This window comes from Mustela lutreola, chromosome 12, assembly GCF_030435805.1.
Source record: "Mustela lutreola isolate mMusLut2 chromosome 12, mMusLut2.pri, whole genome shotgun sequence".
NCBI lineage: Eukaryota > Metazoa > Chordata > Mammalia > Carnivora > Mustelidae > Mustela > Mustela lutreola.
The window spans coordinates 34,540,573-34,559,147 of record NC_081301.1 but is presented as its reverse complement, the minus strand read 5'-3'; the positions used below and the strand labels follow the sequence as shown (position 1 = coordinate 34,559,147).

Genomic DNA, 18,575 nt, shown 5'->3' with positions numbered 1-18,575 from the left:
GTTTTCCCCGGAAGTGCCTTCCCTCCTCCCGGGTCCGCGCGGACGCTGTTTCCTTACCTCATTTGTCCTCGCCCCTCCCCGTCCCTCTACGCGTTTTGGTTCCTGGTTGGTGCTTCCTGGTCGCAGCCGCGGCAGTGAGTATGTGTGTGACGGACCCCCAGCCATCCGCGGCCGGGGGACCCTCGCCTGCCCTCCGTCTCTCCCGCTGGGCTGTGGAACTAGCGCGTGTACCCTCGCCGGCCTCCGTGTCCTTCATCTTGGCCCCGCTCAGGGCAGGGTGCAGCTCGTGGCCCCTCGGTGGTGGTCTGCCTCACGCGGCTCGGCTGACCGGCTGGGATGTTCGCTTCTCTCTACCCGGCCAAGGGCGAGGTCGTGATTCAAAAAGCTCTGGGCGCCGATGGCCTCGGTGGGGGTGGCGTTTCAGCCTGTTACTCCTTCTCCCCTCCCCCAATTCCCCTGTTTTTTGGGGGGAAGCCGGTCAGTCCATTACACGCGTAGGTCCTGCCGTCCGGAGGGAGCCCGGCCTTTGAGGACCGAACAGTCCCAACTCCAGCCTCTGCTGTCAGAAGCAGAAGCTACAGCTGTGGGACCAGAAAAATTTAGGGAATTGTGCCCCTTTCCCCATGTAAAACAGGGAGATTTGGAATGTGTTAACTAATATTTGCTTTATCCCGCACATTCTGTGACCCCGCAGTTAACTTCTAACTTTAAGAGCTGCAGATGCTGTGGGAAAACTGGGAAATCAGCAGGCCTCGGCTCTCGTCGCGGCTCCACTTCTGACTCGTTGGTGACTCTAGGAATCTCTTGTTTAGGCTGAATTTATTTCTATTTCAGATCACAGGAGATCTTTACGCTTAGTGGATAAACAGGCTTTTCAGAGCCCGTTTCTCTAGGAGAGCGTGCAATTTAGTGACTCTCTCAGGCCCCTTCCAAAGCTCTTGACTTTGTGTTTTGAATACTTGGCTGTCAACATCAAAGACTTTGAAGTGGGCTGTGTATATTTCAGACAGCATTAGGCTTTGGAGACGGTATTGCTGTTTCCCAGAATCTGAGGGTTGGGAATGAACTGAGGAAGAGGGGAAGTCAAGATTATAAAATAGCCACAAGGCTAAGGTGCTGTATAGTCAAGAAGGGACTGAGAAAGGTGAGGGAAGTGTTTAGAGATCGGATTTGTTATCATAAAAAGATTGTTTACAAACAGCTGGACTTGTTTGAATAAATTTAGCATAATACTCTCCCACCAATATCTTGTATTCTGTCTTCCTTTTTTTTTTTTTTGGATGAGCTTTGTTTTGCACATTTGGTTCCCTCCACAGTCAGATTTGCTTCAAAGTGAAAATCATATTTGAAGAGTGGACAGAAATTTTAATACTAAACTCAGTAGTGTTCCCAATCTGTCACTGTCAGGATAGCTCACTAAGAGTATGTCAGAAATTTTAAGTTGAAAATCAGCTGTCTATTAATCAGTTTCCTTTGAGCATTGGACTTAAAATCAAGCTGTAAATTTGATTTAAACTTATACCTATGTCATCAAGAAGAAGCATTTAGGCCAGAAGTTCTTTGAAGGGAAATAAGAGCAAAAGGCTCAGAATGACCAATTGATATACTGTTAGAGCAGAGGTATTGGCTTTAAAAATAGTGTAGTGAAATCTGAAAGCTTAAATAAGCCTTAAGTTGTGTAGTTTAAAAATTTTTAGTGAATGGAAAAAAAAACCACACCCACTTTTGAATGGTGAAAGCCTTTGCAGTTATTCTCTATAGATGTTTTATATTTGTTAAGCCACTTTAATCTAAATAAATTTCATTCTCAAGCTGGTGTTGTAGGTTCTTACATGGGAACTACCATTTTTGGTCCTGGGATTGGTATACTCTGAGTATCAACTTGCAAGGTTCTTGGATAGGAAACTGACAAATTCAGATGTATACTGTTCCTTTCAATTAAAATGCCTCTTTCATAGTTTTTACACTCTCCTGGAAAGTGAAATGGATATTTTTAAGGTAAATTTAGATGTTTAAGGTCAACAAAGATGTAACTTTGAAGGAAGGTGTTATTTTTTTTAATGTTTATTTGAAAGTATTTTGGAAAATTCAATGAAAAAGTCTTACTGAACACTTGGCTGAGAGCCAGGGGAATGTGAATCTCTCCTACCTATGTTAATCAGCTGCATAACCTTAAATAGCCTTCCTTATCTCTTTGGATCTTAATTTCCTTATGTGAAAATTGAGGAGATAGTATGAGATAATCAGAAAGGTCTCTTTGAAACTTAAAATTTTGTGGCTCTCATAAGGACCTCATGTTAACCAGTTAAGTATGCTTGAGAATTGTATGTAATGGTTAAAAAACTGAGAAAGTTTTTTGGTTCAAGACATATATATTTATTTCTTATTTGTCCTGCGAGTACACATTTAAATTAAATGCATTTGAATGTAATTAAAGTAGTAACATAAACATAAACCAAAATAGCTCCAGGCAAACAACCCTGGCAAGCATAAGCTACATAAAAAGAACAAGTTATGCTGAGCACAATTTTCAAGTACAGAAAGTACAAAATCCTCTTAAAGGCCATAGGGGCTAAATTGTTAAATTCATTTTTCTACATTTCAAGGAAAGAGATAAACCCCTAGACCCAAGGAAGTCAGTTTTTATTATATTTCTGTAGTTTATTTTTGGCATACATTCACAGGTGTGCCCATGGCTCTTTTCTTAATCCCTTTCCTTTGGGATGGCTCCAAGAGTAGTACAAATTTGTAACTCTGTAATTTAGCTCTTTTAATTTTTTCTGGGCTGCACTGGAATTATGTTATTTATGTTTTATCAGTATGGATCCAGTGAGGATTTTGAAGGAAGTATAATTCCTTTGACTTATTTTAGAATTAATTTACCGATTAAATAAAAAGGAAAGAATTCATCTTTTATTTGAATTTCTCTGAGGCTAACATTTCAATATAAACTGATAAATGCTATGAGCATTATTATTCAGACAGCCACATTTAAGTTGTGTGACAACAGCAGCATAGCAACCTAAGGACAGTGCAAGAATGGAACAGGTACATTGAGGCTTTTAGAAGAAAAGGGCATTAACAGTTGGTTTCTTTCCTCCCTACCTTTATTGGGATATAATTGACAAATACCGTTGTGTGAGTTTAAGGTGTACATCATGATTTGATACATAAAATGACTACCGCATTAAGATTATTTAACACAGCCATCACCTCACATATTTTCTTCCTCTTCTTCCTTTTTTTCCCCTCAGTGAGAACATTTTATTTATTTTTTTTAATTAAAAAAAAAAGATTTTATTTATTTACTTGACAGACGGATCACAAGCAAGCAAAGAGCCAGGCAGAGAGAGAGGGATAGCAGGCTCCCCGATGAGTGGAGAGCCTGATGTGGGGCTCCATCCTAGGACTGGAGATCATGACCTGAACCGAAGGCAGAGGCTTAACCCACTGAGCCACCCAGGCACCCGAGTGAGAACATTAAGACCTACTCTCTTGGGACGCCTGGGTGGCTCAGTTGGTTGGACGACTGCCTTCGGCTCAGGTCATGATCCTGGAGTCCCGGGATTGAGTCTCGCATTGGGCTCCCAGCTCCATGGTGAGTCTGCTTCTCTCTCTGACCTTCTCCTCGTTCATGCTCTCTCTCACTGTCTCTCTCTCAAGTAAATAAATAAAATCTTTAAAAAAAAAAAAAAAGACCTACTCTCTTGGCAGATTTCAAGTATACAATACAGTGTCATTAACTCAGAGCGTAATTATCATTTTTACTCCCAGCTTTATTGAGGTATAATTGACATAGAACACTGTGTAAGTTTAACGTGTATGATAAAAGTTGGTTTATTTATTTTTCTAAACAACAACAAAAAACTCCAGCATGATGGTAGTGCATTTTTGGCTCTTGTTAATTTGGTTCTTGGAGTCAGCTGGTTGTATTACTAAAACTACCATCAGAACACCCTGACATTTTGGGCAAAGAACTAGTAAACCAAGAACAGCTAGTCTTTCTAAATTTGTATAGCTAAAAAGGAAGTGGAAAGAGTAAATTGTCATTGTTAATTGTTTTTTAGGCTGTCCCTGATTTTTGAACAAACATGAGTTATTTTTCCAGAGCTCTCATTTTGATCAATATTATATCAGTACCTAATTGAAACATCTTCTGTGTAGATAGAGAATAGTGGAATAGTTGGAGACAACTGTGAAATTCATCCCACCATATTTTAGACAGATTTATTAGGGCTGAAGAGCAAATGCTAAATGATATTCATTTATTTATTTATTCATTAATTCATCAGACATTTATGGAGGTCCTGCTAAATACCAGTTACTCTGCTTGGCTTTGGGAATCTGTTGTTTAACAAAGTGCATACAGTTTCTGCTCTCCTGGGGTTTGTGATCGGTTTTTGTGAGACATTTACATTGATTAGTAATTAGATCTGTAGTGTTTTGAAAAGCCTATAAAAGGGACACAATTTAGTCTGGTGGGTCAAGGGAAGCTTTCTCAGTAAAAGGGATGTTGGGGCGCCTGGATGGCTCAGGTCATGATCCCAGCATCCTGGGATTGAACCCTGCATCAGGCTCCCTGCTCAGCAGGGAGTCTGCTTCTCCCCACACTTCCCCCTCCTTCCTGCTCATGCTCTCTTTCACTATCTCTGTCTCTCTCATGTAAATAAATAAAATACATATATGTAAAAAAAAAAAAAAAGACGGGGTGCCTGGGTGGCTCAGTGGGTTGAGCCTCTGCCTTTGCCTCAGGTCATGGTCTCAGGGTCCTGGGATTGAGCCCCTCGTTGGGCTCTCTGCTCAGCGGGGAGCCTGCTTCCTCCCCGCCCCCCCTCCCCCGCCTGCCTCTCTGCTTACTTGTGATCTCTCTCTGTGTCAAATAAATAAATAAAATCTTAAAAAATGAAAAAGGGATGTTTAAGCTGAGTAGAAGGATGAGCAAGATTTAATATGCCCACAGTAGGGAGGTAAAGTGCTCCTATAGCTAGAAGTTTTGCCTCAGTTTTACGTCCTTAGTATGTTTTTCATACACATCTTTATTGCTAGTACAAAAGTAAACCAAGGTTTATCAGATATTTTTATGTATTATTTTAGTCAAGGATAAAAAGGCCATGAGAGGGCGCCTGGGTGGCACAGTGGGTTGAGCCGCTGCCTTCGGCTCAGGTCATGGTCTCAGGGTCCTGGGATGGAGTCCCACATCGGGCTCTCTGCTCGGCAGGGAGCCTGCTTCCCTCTCTCTCTCTCTCTGCCTGCCTCTCCATCTACTTGTGATTTCTCTCTGTCAAATAAATAAATAAAATCTTTTAAAAAAAAAGGCCATGAGATTAATTTTTTAATTGAGAATAGAAATCTGCACTAAAACAGTAAATATGATTGTTTTGGAGTGGGTTTTAATCAAAGTTGAAGTTATATTCGCATGTGACAATGCATACCTGAAAAGATGAGATGTAGAACCAGAACCAGGGAAGAGATGAAGAATGGATGGAATAGTGAGAATGACTTAAACTATTCTGGTGATTTTTCACATTTTAGAGAAAAAAATGGTGTCTGAAGCAGTAGATCAACCTGTCTTTCCTTTCTAGCATACATGCAAAATATGGTATTTCCATTAATAACTACCACTCAATTTGTTGGAGTAATTTTCATTTGAGAGGGGTGGGTATTATCAGAGCAGGTCATAGCAGGATTTAGAAATCCTCAAAAAAAGAGTACTCTTAAGAGAAAAAGGTATTTTAATATGTTATTGAGAACAATGATGGCCTTCACAGAAGTTAGCTCTAAGGTGATATCATTATGCATTAAACAGGCATGATCTGAGCTTTTAAAATATTTTCTTTGTATGATTTTCTCTTTTACAGCATCAAGGTTTCTGACTTCCCATGATGTTTGGTGGTTATGAGACCATAGAAGCCTATGAAGATGACCTTTATCGTGAAGAGTCATCTAGTGAACTGAGTGTTGATAGTGAGGTGGAATTTCAGCTCTACAGCCAAGTTCATTATGCCCAAGATCTTGATAATATCATTAGAGAGGAAGAACATGAAGAGAGGAACTCTGGGAATTCTGAATCATCCAGTAGTAAAACAAATCAGAAGAACTTAATTATCCTTTCAGATAGTGAGGTCATCCAGCTCTCAGATGGGTCAGAGGTCATCACTTTGTCTGATGAAGATAGTATTTACAGATGCAAAAGAAAGAATTTTAGAGTCCAAGCAAAAGAAAAGACCGGAGGTCCTCCTGCCTCTCTTCATTCTAATAAGTTGACTGATAAGAAATGCAAGAGGAGTATTGAGAAGCCTAAATCTGAAGAGATACCAGGTACAATCCGAGAGGTTATGATTATAGAGGTCAGTTCAAGTGAAGAGGAAGAGAGCACCATTTCAGAAAGTGATAACGTGGAAAACTGGATGCTGCTGGGATGTGAAGTTGATGATAAAGATGATGATATCCTTCTCAATCTTGTTGGATGTGAAAACTCTGTAAATGAAGGTTAGTATCATATTGGCCATTTTGAAAAATAATACCATATTTAATAAGGAAGACTGCTTTTCCTAGACAAAAGACCAATAGGGTTTGCTCCATTTAATTCCTCATCTTTTGGTCTTGTTTTTTGGCTTGTTTCTCATGAGACTCTTACCAGTGGCTACTCTGATGGTGGTCTGTCTGAACATCAGAAAGAGTATGTCAGAATATCAAAGACGCTCTGCTTCTACTATAAGCAAATTCATAGCTGCTTCTTCCTGTTTGGCTAGAGCCGGTTCTGGACCTGAAATCTTAGTCCCCTCTCTTTCTGCCTGGTATCACAGGTGAGTACTGCATTCATCTCAGACGTTGGTCCTGTGCTGTCATTTGGCCAACTCTGTTGGGACTGCCTCTTCCTAAGTGATTTGCCTGGCCAGGAGTTAGCCAGGCAGCCAGCATGGGAAATGCTTGATATACTGAGAATATGAAATTAGTATTGAGATTTTAGGAATTCTGTGGTTAAGATAGGAGGCTCCGAAGAGCTGTAAGTCTACAGTAAACTGTAGGAGGTAATGCAAATTCTTAGAACCACATCATTCAAGGATTGAAATTTTGATGTGGACTTTGTATTCTCTCTCTCATAGTCTTGATGCATAATTCCTTTAAGAACTCCCTTTAGTTTTTCTTCCTGTATGCCTAATGCCTTGTCTCTTGCAGTAGTTTCCTAAATGATCTTTTACATATTCCCTGCACAATATTGTTAAACTAGTAGTCTTGAAATGCCCTTTTACTCATAGTACTTTGCTGTGCCCCAAACCTTTAATAGTACCTACTTGTTCTCAGAGGAAATGATGATATTGAATGTAGGTTATGCTTTGGAGCCCCAGTGACTGACAAACCTTTTTTTAAGGATACAAACTTTAGGTTTCCAGGCGATAGGGTTTCCTAACTACTTAACTTTACCCTTGTGGGAACGCAGCCACAATACCTAAAGAAATGGATTAGGTATTCCAGCAAAATCTTATTTACAAAAACAGATGGCTGGCTCAGTGTATCAAAGGCCAACCCTGAGAAGTTGACAGCAAAAGGAAGAAAAGAAAGAGAGTGGTAGAACACAGAGTGGAATTAAGGGAAGTTTTATCAGAGTAAGGTAGATCTGATAATGTTTTTAGATAGACGGGGGGCAAGGAGGGCGGCCCTTTTGAGGGTAGATTAAACCTGTTTGTTGGATTGGGATAGTGGGGGCCAATTAAGAGATGGGATCAGGTGTGTATGTCTGAATTAGTCTTAAAAGGGAAAAGACACCATTAACCTCTCAATCATCAGATGTTTCTAGAGGTAGAAAAGAAAATAAATTCAGATGGATTGCAGATGAGGGAATATGTGAGGATGTGTTTGATTTTCTTAGGAAAATGAAAACAGAATTGGAAGTGAGGTGGGCAGAGGGTACTTAGAAGCCTAGAGTGTGGAAAGCTTGAGTCCTTTGGGGAATACTTTTAGACTGTGATTCCCAGTGTTTTGAAGATGGTAACCTTTTAAACTTCACAGCAATTTTTGGGCTCCCACATGATTGTAGTTATAGTTCTAGTATTTATTAATTGAGAAAATGCATATTAGCTACTATTTTAGTATTCTTTTACATGATGGGGTTTTATTAACCACAATGTCTGTACATTTGAAAAATAGTAGTACATATATATGTATATGTATATGTCTTTATATAATGCATGCCTCTGGGCACCGACTGTGGTCACCAATCTTGCAGGTCTCCAGGAGTCTGAAGCTCATGGTTGGGAAATCATTGTGCCAACAAATCAATAATAGGTTTACTTAGAAGTGGTATTCAGTCCAAATTGCAACAATATGAGCTTGTAATGAACTCACTTTGAAGGATTTCATTACTTTTTCCAATAATATTTGGCAATCTGAAGCAAGATTATGGAAACCAAATGATCCAGGGCTAGGCATACCATCACAGAAGTTCCAGAAGGTCGAAAGCATTTAGCCCAGTCTTTCTTTAAATTGCCTTCTCCTGACATCACATCTAGGTTCATCAAACATTAACGTGTTCATGATGATGAGCCATTTTTCTTGAACTCAAGTTTTCCGTATCTACCGTACTGATTTTTCCATTTGGTTATCTTATTGTCATTTCAGATTTAATATACTGAAAGGTTTGAGAAATTGAATTGAAAGGTTATTTTTCCATAGAAAGAGGACCAGGTTAACTGAGAAGTAACAGTAGAACTAGGGTTTCTCAGGGCAAAATGAAAGAGATTGGTGAGGAGTAGTGAGAATGGGGTAGAGGGTGGCTGAACCATATGGAAATGAGGATTCTAGAAGAAAGGGAATGGTAGATTTAGTCAAGTATGTGTTATAGGAGTGAGGAAAAGAAGGTTGGTAATTAGGTATATAAAGAGATCTCTGGCAAACAGTTCTAGTGTTTGATGTTATAAGTAGAGAGTAAGAAGCATGTTTGTTCTTGAACTGCATTTTTGGAGGAGGGGTTATTTGTGTTTATTTTTATTGAGGTGAAATTAGCATAACACAAAATTAATCTTTTTAAAGTGTTCAGTTTACAGTATTATGGAAGCAGACCAAAGGAAACCCTGCTCTCATGGAGCTCTTTATTCCTTCTTCTCCCAGACCCTGGCAACCACTAATCTTTCTGTCTCTGTGGATTTACCTATTCTGGATATTACATGAAAATAGAATCATATAATATGTGACCTTTGTGTCTGACTTCTTTCGCTTAGGATAATGTTTGGAGGGTTTGTCCATATTGTAGCATGTATCAGTACTTCATTCCTTTTCAAGGCTGAATAATATTCAATTGCATTGTTATACCACATTTTGTTTATCTGTTCATCTGTAGATGGACATTTGGGTTATTTCCACCTTTTGGGTATTATGGATGGTGCTACTCTGAACATTCATGTATAGGTATTATTTGAATACCTATTTTTGGTATATACCTAAGACTAGCATAGCTGAGTTTTCTTTTTCTTTCTTTCTTTCCTTTTTTTTTTGAAGATTTATTTATTTATTTTAGAGAGACTGTGAGTAGGGGGAGGGAGGATAGGGGACAGAGATAGGCAGACTCCCCCTGAGCTTGGAGCCTGACCTAAGGCTCAATTCCACAATCCTGAGATTATGACCTGGGTTTAAGCCAAGAATCGGTTGCTCAACTGACCAAGTCACCCAGGTACCCCTAGTATAGCTGGGATTTTCATGTTTCGCTTTCTGAGGAACCACCAGACTTTTCCACAGTGGCTGCACCATTATACATTCTCAAAGTAATTTATGAGGGTTCCACTTAACTGCATTGTTTTTAGCAATGACTTGTGATGTTGCATATTCTATTTTGATTTGGTGGTATGCTCTTTGTTATTTCTTACAGTTTTTTCTCTTAGTATTTTGGTTTTTATACTTGTCGTTTATGTTGGCTTATGTTTTTCTAGTATGGCTTTTATTTCTTTTTAGAGAGAGAGCAGGTAGGGAGGGGCAGAGGGAGAAGGAGAGAGAGAATCCTAAGCAGGCTCCATTGCCCAGTGTGGAGCTGGATGCGGGACTTGACCCCATGACCCTGAGATCACGACCAGAGCTGAAATCAAGAGTCGGATGCTCAACTGACTGTGCCACCTAGGTGCCCCTCTAGTATGGCTTTTTTTTGCATCAAATTTTCCTTTATCTTTTCATCCACTTAAGAGTTTGTAAAGAAACTGATTCTTACAGCTGTTCTGTTAAAGTTTAGTGTGTGTATGTGTATAAATTTGTAACACCTTTTCTGCAACATTAGTAACATTACTAATAAGTAACATTAGCAATTAGATGCAAGACCTAAGTAATTCTGAGTAATTTTTGATTCCGTGCATTCAGTGTATATTCCTCTTACACATATTGAAATTTATCCCTTTGCTTCTAGGATTTGTTTCTTTGTTCCAGCCAAATCTAAACAAATTGTGCAATTTTGCCAATTAACTTACCTGACTCTTAAAACTCTGACAGATATTCAAATATATATCTCCTGTTTTATATCCTTGGTCTGCTAATGCCATAATCCTATTTCTCTTTAGTTAATAAGCAATATATTCTGTACTGATGTTTATCTGAGTGTGGTTTTACTCTCTCACCATTATTATCCTGTTTGTAAATAGATCTGAGTTCAGTTTATATAGTAGTCTTTAGAGAGATTTCTTCATGTTGATGGAAATTTGTAGAAATTCTGACATACTTTTGAAATGATGATGTTTAACCGTAGCAGTAGCTATTTGGTATACTGCTTCTCCTCCTCCCCAAACCCTTGAACTATGGCATATTTAAAGTATCAGTCTGATAGGAGAGATTAAAGACTCCTTGAAGGCAGGTCTTTTCCATACTCACAAGTTACCCTATGATATTTAGAGTAATTCTTTGACATGTGTTCGTTCTGTATTAATTGCTGAATGATCAAAATATTGGGCATCTACTCTGTAGTATACACAGAGGGGATTTAAAATGATAAAAGACATAGTTTTAGCCTTAAATGGCATTGTGTTTCATTGAAGAGACAGAATTTATATAATATTTATAGAATTATTATTTAAATATTTTAGAGAGAACACTTGAATGTGTGCGGGGGATGGGACAGAGGGAGAGAATCAAGCAGGCTCGCCACTGATCAGGCATCCTACTACTATGCAGGGCTTGATTCCCAAGACCAAAGAGATCACGATCTGAGCAGAAACCAAGAGTCTGATGCTTAACTGACTGAGCCCCAGGTGCTCCTGTAATATGTATGTGTATACACACACACATGTATATACTAAAAATAAGCTAATACTAAGAAGAAGCGAAGTAATTTATGGAAGTCTCTTCTTAACCTTGGGAGATAAGTGTCTTAAAGTCCTGATGATAGATGTAATTGAAAACTTAACACTTTATAAAAAATAGGATTAGTGAATTTGAGGTAGTAATGAATGAATGAAGGACTATGTAAGTACATACAAATTTCCCATTTACTATTGTTAAATTTGTAGTAATGAGTGCAGAACCATTCTTTTTTTTTTTTTTTTTTTAAGATTTTATTTATTTATTTGACAGACATAGATCCCAAGTAGGCAGAGGCAGACAGAGAGAGAGAGAGGAGGAAACAGGCTCCCCGCTGAGCAGAGAGCCCAATGCGGGGCTCCATCCCATGACCCCGGGATCATGACCTGAGCGAAGGCAGAGGCTCAACCCACTGAGCCACCCAGGCACCCCAAGTGCAGAACCATTCTTGTTCTGTGGAAACTTCAGGCCATTCCCCATTACTTAAGTTTCAAGTGAGAGGCATACACATTGTACTTTCTCTTAATACACAGTCAGGCAGGTAGTACATTACTTGGAGACATAGTTTCCTTCCTCTGAATGTTTGATACTTTTCTGATTATATGATTTGATGTTCTTTTTATTACTTTTTAAAGATTTTGTTTTTTACGTTATTTATACACCCAGTGTGGGGCTTGAACTCACAATGCCAAGACCAAGAGTCACATTCTTTATTGACTGAGCCGGCCAAGTGCCCCTGATTGAAGTTTCTTTTAAAGATTTTAATTTATCTAACAGAAAGAGAGCGAGCGAGAAAGAGAACACAAGTGGGGGGTGGTAGGCAGAGGGAGAGGGAGAAACAGGCTCCCCACTGAGCAAGGAGCCTGACGTGGGCCTTCCGACCTGAACGGAAGGAAGACACTTAACTCTCGGAGCTACCTAGCCACTCCTGATTTGAAGTTCTTGATTAGCTTCCTGAGGTTCCGTTGAGGACTTGTGGATGTAACACATAACTTGTTCAGCCTGCCCTTCCTCAACTAATGATGAGGACTTTGCTTATAATAAATTCATGCCCAAACATTGGCCCTTAGTCCCAATTTTATCTGGCTCTCAGCTTTCTCTACTGAGGGATGTAGGAATTTATTTCTAAGTTCTAGACTTCATTTCCTTAACTTTCTTTACTCTTTCCTAAGGCTTCTTTATATAGCAATGCCTGCACTGCATTTGTTTTCCTTTTTGAAATTCTCACCCTTTAATTTCTTTTATTATTTCTAGTACAAGTGATTTAAAATTCTCATATATTGGAAAGGTAGATCTCCTGGTTGAAGAAAGAGATGCACCAAAGGAAATCAGCGTGTTTCTTAATTTGTGAGAAGGATCTCAAGTTTGGGGAGGATTATTACATAAGATTGCCAAGTAATGGGGAGAGACAATAAGTGCTTTAGGAATTAAAAACAAGCCACTTATTTTCCTGCATAAGGAAGGGATATTAATAGCTCTAGGAGTAATTATTAACTTTTTGTTAGTTTTTTTATTATGGAGATTTTAAAGTATATAAAAATAGAATGTTATATCAGACTCAGTGTCCCATAAACCAACCTATAACTAGTCTTTTCTCAATTATAACTGCCTGTCCCTGTATTATTTTGAAGCACATCACACCCATCATTTCATTCATTCATACATATATATGTGTATGTGTGTGTGTATGTATATTTCAGTGTGTACTTCTGCAAGGTAAGTTCTTAAGAAACATAATCACTTCCTGATCATATCTAAACAAATTACCAATGTTTCTTTTATTATTAAATACCCAGCTGGGGGCACCTGGTTGACCAGTCATTTAAGTGTCTGACTCTTGATCTGAGCTCAGGGTTATGAGTTCAGGGCCCGCATTGTGCTTCAGGCTGGGTGTGGAGCCTATATTAAAAAAAAAAAAAGAAAAAAAAACCCAAGAAGAAAAAACAAAAACCCAGTCAGCATTCAGATTTCCCATCCTGGCTCTCAATTTTTTTTTCTTATAGTTTATTTGAATCAGATCCATTTATTGTAATTGATTGATAACTTAAGTATCTTTTATAGGTTCCATCTTTATTTTTTTATTCTCTTTTTCTTCTTCCTTGTAATTTATTTGTTGTATTAACTGGATTGGTTGTCCTCTAGAATTTTCTGTAGTCTGAATTTTGTGGTAATGTTTAACATATAATTCCGTGCCCTCTGTGTTTTATATGACCTGGTAGTTAGATCTGGAAGCTTGATTAAATTCAGGTTTCTTTCCCTGTGATTATGCTATAAACTAAAACATGGATAGTTCATTTGTTTCATTTTGCTTTTATATGTTTATTTTTCAGTATTGCCTTTTACAAATTTAATTTGTTTTATAATTAGTAAAATGTCTATAAGATTCCACATTTAAGTCAACAAGACAAGGTATAATATATTCAGAAAAGTCTGTCTTCTCTCCAGTCTTCACCCCATTTTTGCTCTTCCCCTTATGGATAACTGTTCAGAGAAAATTGATGGTTTGTTCCTATACTAAAAAAAAAAAAAAAAAGCAAATATGTATATATCTTTGTATTCTTTCTCCCCTTCCTTAAACAGTGGTATATTAACCACATTTTGCTCTCCCCTTTTTTTTTTTTCTCTCTGTAACAGTGTAGCCTGGAGATCAGTCCATAGCGTATGTAAAGATATTCTTAGGGCTGTGGACTATTTTGGGGTTGTCTGCACTACTCTGAGCTAGATACATTAGGTATGTAACAAACACATTTTAGAGGTGAATGAATAGTAATTTAAAATATTTTATGAATAAAATACTTTTACAGTCTTTCAAACACATGTGGAATAGTCTAATTGCACTTTCACAAACATGCTTTTATACTTATTCCTGGTCTTAATGTTTGTTTCTCATTTAGTAATTTTGGAAGATTCAGATTTAGCGAAAAATTAGACTCAGATTTTAAAAAGCAGTAACTTTTGAAGAATGAAGAATATAGCATGTTGAAGAAGCTGTATTAATTCCTAGTACGTAACTGTTACGTTATAGAATTTTACATTAACGTAGAGCTCATTCAGTATTACAGTTTGACATATTGCTTCTTTAGTTCATCAACATTTGGCACATAGCGGATAATCAAGTAAATCTTAGGTGAATTTAATTGAAGTCCTACCTTTGCATATAGAGTAGTGCTCTTTACATCATACTACAACATGAAGTTGAAGTGAAATTACGGCTTGATTGAAGTGAAACCACAGGTTTTGAAATTGAAGTAAAATAATGGCTTTCAGTGACTTAGTGCAGTAAGTCTTTTATACATATATATATTTTAAGTCAGCTCTTCCCCCAATGTAGGGTTCGAATTCATGACCCCGAGATCAAGAGTTGCATGCTCTACCGACTGAGCCAGCCCGGCGCCCAGTGTTATAGTTGTCTTTGTGTCAAGTCCCTTTACTCCCCCAAAATATGCATATAAAAGTTTTGGGTACAATTTCAGAGGATAAAGAACTCATCTAGAGGTAATTGCAGGATCCTTGGCATTTATTGGGCACTCAACCAAGACTTGATAACTAATTAAAATTTGAGTAGAGTGGGTTACCTGTTTGAATTTCAGTTTTTCAAATTGGTCATGCTTTATTTGATCTGGATCTTTTACAAATGCTGCTTTTTTCTGCCTGGATCACTTTCTACCTTGCTTGATACCTACTCATCCCTTTGGTCTCAGTTTCAAGTTTGATTCTGAATGAGGTTACCTACAGGCTCTTAATCAGTTGTAGTTATTATGTTTGTTGTAGTTCCTCAATTGACTAGCTGTGATTTTGGGTAACTTAATCACATTATTGGTAAAGAAATAATTTTATTAAAGTTGTAAAGATAAAATGAGACAATGGATAGACTAAATTAATGTATAGAAAAATGGCTAAACTCTTCCAACTACAGGATGATTTTGGCAAGTATGGGCATATAGTTTCCACTTGGTAGTTTGAATGGAAAGTTCTCAGCTTTTTTTGTGAACCCAAGTGCTTTTGAACGTGTCTAGTATGGCACTTTACTTAAATAAATTTTATTTGATTCGGTGACATTTTAGTTAGACTAAATCTAAAATCTTAAAATCTGTCCAATAGTTCCTTACTGGATACATGCAGTGTACAAGTTAATATACCATTTAGGTATTGGGACTTGAGAATTGCTATGTAGTCCCTGCCTTTAGAAGCCATAAAATGCCTGACAATATGGAAGTTACACTGTAAACCAGAGTTAAATACATTTCTACAAATTTAAGAGATGCTCTAGCACATTTCAAAATCATCTCCAGATGAATGTAATAGACTTAAAAAAAATCATTACATGGATAGGCAAAGTACAAGACCGAATTGGAAGGTAGCCCTTTGAGTTGTGTCTTGAAAAATGCATAGAATTTTCAGTTCAGGGTAAGTGCAGGGAGGAAGAATAGAAGCTGAAAACCCTTGTAGAAACTTAAGACTGTATGGTACCATTAATGCTAAATTAATAGTTTAGTATGTGTCTGGGTATGATTAAGTATTTAATAACATGTCTTTTTAGAAACCTCCTTAGCCTAAATGAGAGAGGGTATTTATGTTTCGTATACATTTTTTGTATGTGTTCAGAGTGCTGTTGGAGGATTTTTTGGTCATTATTTTGTTCCAGTGTTTTCCACCTGTTTCTTGTTTGTATATCTCCCTTTCCTTTAAAGAAAATTGGATATTTTAGATAATTTTATGGCAGGTAGAAAAATTCTCTCAAATGGGCCAGGTGTTATAAGGTTAGTCAGCAGACAAGAGTAGCCCTGTATATTTTATGCAGGACTGTTCAAAGTAGAACATGCCTTAAAATAAAACTTTGGCTCCTCATAACTTGTGTTCTTTACCATCTTTTAACATAGGGAAGGAACACATTCTGTTCCTTCTCTTAGTTTGGGAACATTAATAAATTAGATTTTGCTTTCAATAATCTTCAAATCTTTAAGGTGGTGTCCTCGTGTCGTTGCCCCCCTACCCTGCGCCGCTTTCTGCATTCATCAGTTAACAAGTCAGCTTAATTTCAATAAATACAGTTTCTTTGCCTTTTAGGTCATAAGGGTGGGTTGCCATTTTACATATTTCTTATTGATGTATAGTTGAATTTCTGCCTTATAATTGAAAAATGGCCACATGCTAGAGTTCCAGTGACCGAGAGCATCAAGGAGCTCCCTCCCTGATGTTTTCAGCTTTTGTAAGCCTGTACTACACAATTCGTAAAGCTGCTTTTGAACTGTGTCTCTGGTTGTACCATGTCACCTTACACTTAACCATTGTAAGGGCATCTTTTTATTTAATTTCTAATTAGCATAATGACTTGAGCTGTGTTATTCACTGTTCCGTGGTGAAGTTGTCATAGGGAGAGAAGAAATAAAAATGTTCAATTTCAACTTTACTTGTGAATGGAGTGAAGTTTGAAAGCCTTTTATGGCCATTGTTCAGCAGACTGAAAATCTCATTAGAAATTCCAGAAATGCTAAGGCAGTTTTGGGTTGGATTTTAATAACATTTTGGAATGTTGATATTGTATGTTGCTTGCTAATTTCTGTGATTTCGCTTTTGATCAGCAATTTAGGTATGCATTCTTCCAAAGTCAGTTTATGACTTTTAGTCTAAATTCATTTACAGTAGCTTTTCTTTTCAACAGTGATAAATACTTAGGAAGAGAATTAAATTTTACTTTTTTTTTGATATTTCTTTTAGAAACCGATTTGATTTTCATATAAGATATATTAAATTTATTAGAAACTGCTTAATATGAAAATAACATGTATTATTGAATGAACAACCTAGTTTAGTTGCCATTCAAATATTTACCAGCTACAGTTTTATATTTTGGGGGGGATTGGAGTAGCATAAAATTAGATGGACAGGCAACATTTTCATTTTTTATCTACAAGTCATAGGAACTTGAATCTTGATGTCTGGGTAGAAATGTAATTTTCATATAGCTGTTTGCTTTAAAATAATCTATTGCACATAGTGATCACTTGTGTAAGAAATGAGTATAATTTATATAGTTTATTTTGATGGTCAGAAAGTAAATTTGATGTTAACTGCATATGATTAGACTGTAAAACATTTTTCAGAAGTATAGAATGGAGAGCATGTACTCTTTTTTCCCTTGTAAAAATGAAGACCATTCATGTCCCTAAGTAGGAGATCCTGTTTTTAAGACTCTGCTAAATTTATATTTAATTTCAAAGTAATTTACTAATCTATTGCTAACACTCTATTGGTTGTTAACACTTAATGAAATAAAAGTGTTGAGTTAATGGAAGTTTTTCAGCCAGAAGTTTTTACATTCTCAGTCATTGTTTATCTTTGTTTTGTTACACATTATTGTCATGGTCAAGTTTTTGGCATTTTAAGTTACTTGCCAAATTGTTGTTGATTCTTCTGATAATAAAGAAATACTTTAATTGAGCATACACCATGTGTAAGGACACATTTTTAAAAAAATTATACAAATATACTTAAGAATATGTAAAAGAATAGATTTTACTTGTTTTTTGAGTGTTTGAATCTTGATCTGATAGCATTAGCTCTGGATAGAGACGCAGTTCTGGGGATAAAAATTATTTTTGTAATATAGATTTGGATCCAGATATAAATGCAGTGTAATAATAGATTATTTAAAAGTGAATCTTGCCTGCTAAATACATAATTTTTATTTTTGTGACATTTTTACCTTAGAATTTCAGCTTTGACGTAGTTTTGAAAATTAGTTAACCATGTACTTGAGAGCATCTTCTGTTATCCTCATCTTTTACAAATAGGAAGGAAGACAGTATAATTTTAAGGAAGACAGTATAATTCTATAGTGAGAAAATAATTTGTACCCCCCACCTTTTGCCTAAATATAGAGTTAATTTGTAATTACCTCAAAAAGAAAGAATGGCTGTTTAGAGTTGTTTATTGAGGGTAAGTGTTTTTATTGGCAATTCCCTTTAAGTACATAGGTCACATTTGATTTTGCTTTGTAACTCAGTAGTGTTTGTAACAGAATTACCTACTGTAGGGAGAGAAAGCCTAAATTTCTAGAAAACTTTTTAATACTCTTTACATTTGTAGTTAATGAGAAATTCTAAAGCGTAGGAAATAGATTGGTTATGACTGATAAATAAGTTTTTTAAAGTAATTGAAAAATTTTGCTTAGAAAAGTCAGGTGAGAGGAATTCAGGACATGGAGGAAAATGGCATATGAATTTAACTGAATGAGGGAGGTTTTAAAGAAAAAAATGTGCAACCACAGTGATTCCATATGTTACTCCTTATGTATTAATCAT

The 18,575-nt window shown here is 37.0% G+C and overlaps 1 protein-coding gene across 5 annotated transcripts in view; it reads left to right on the top strand.

Annotated features, from left to right (window-relative positions):
* ZCCHC7 (zinc finger CCHC-type containing 7) overlaps nt 1-18,575 on the top strand; it is a 246,328-nt gene continuing 227,753 nt past the window's right edge. The window contains exons 1-2 of one of the 5 annotated variants that reach the window (XM_059143189.1): nt 1-138; nt 5,859-6,489. In XM_059143189.1, coding sequence (XP_058999172.1) covers nt 5,880-6,489 — 610 coding nt within the window. In that variant the 5' untranslated portion in view covers nt 1-138; nt 5,859-5,879. The other 4 variants (XM_059143192.1, XM_059143188.1, XM_059143191.1 and 1 more) reach the window with 4 other exon arrangements.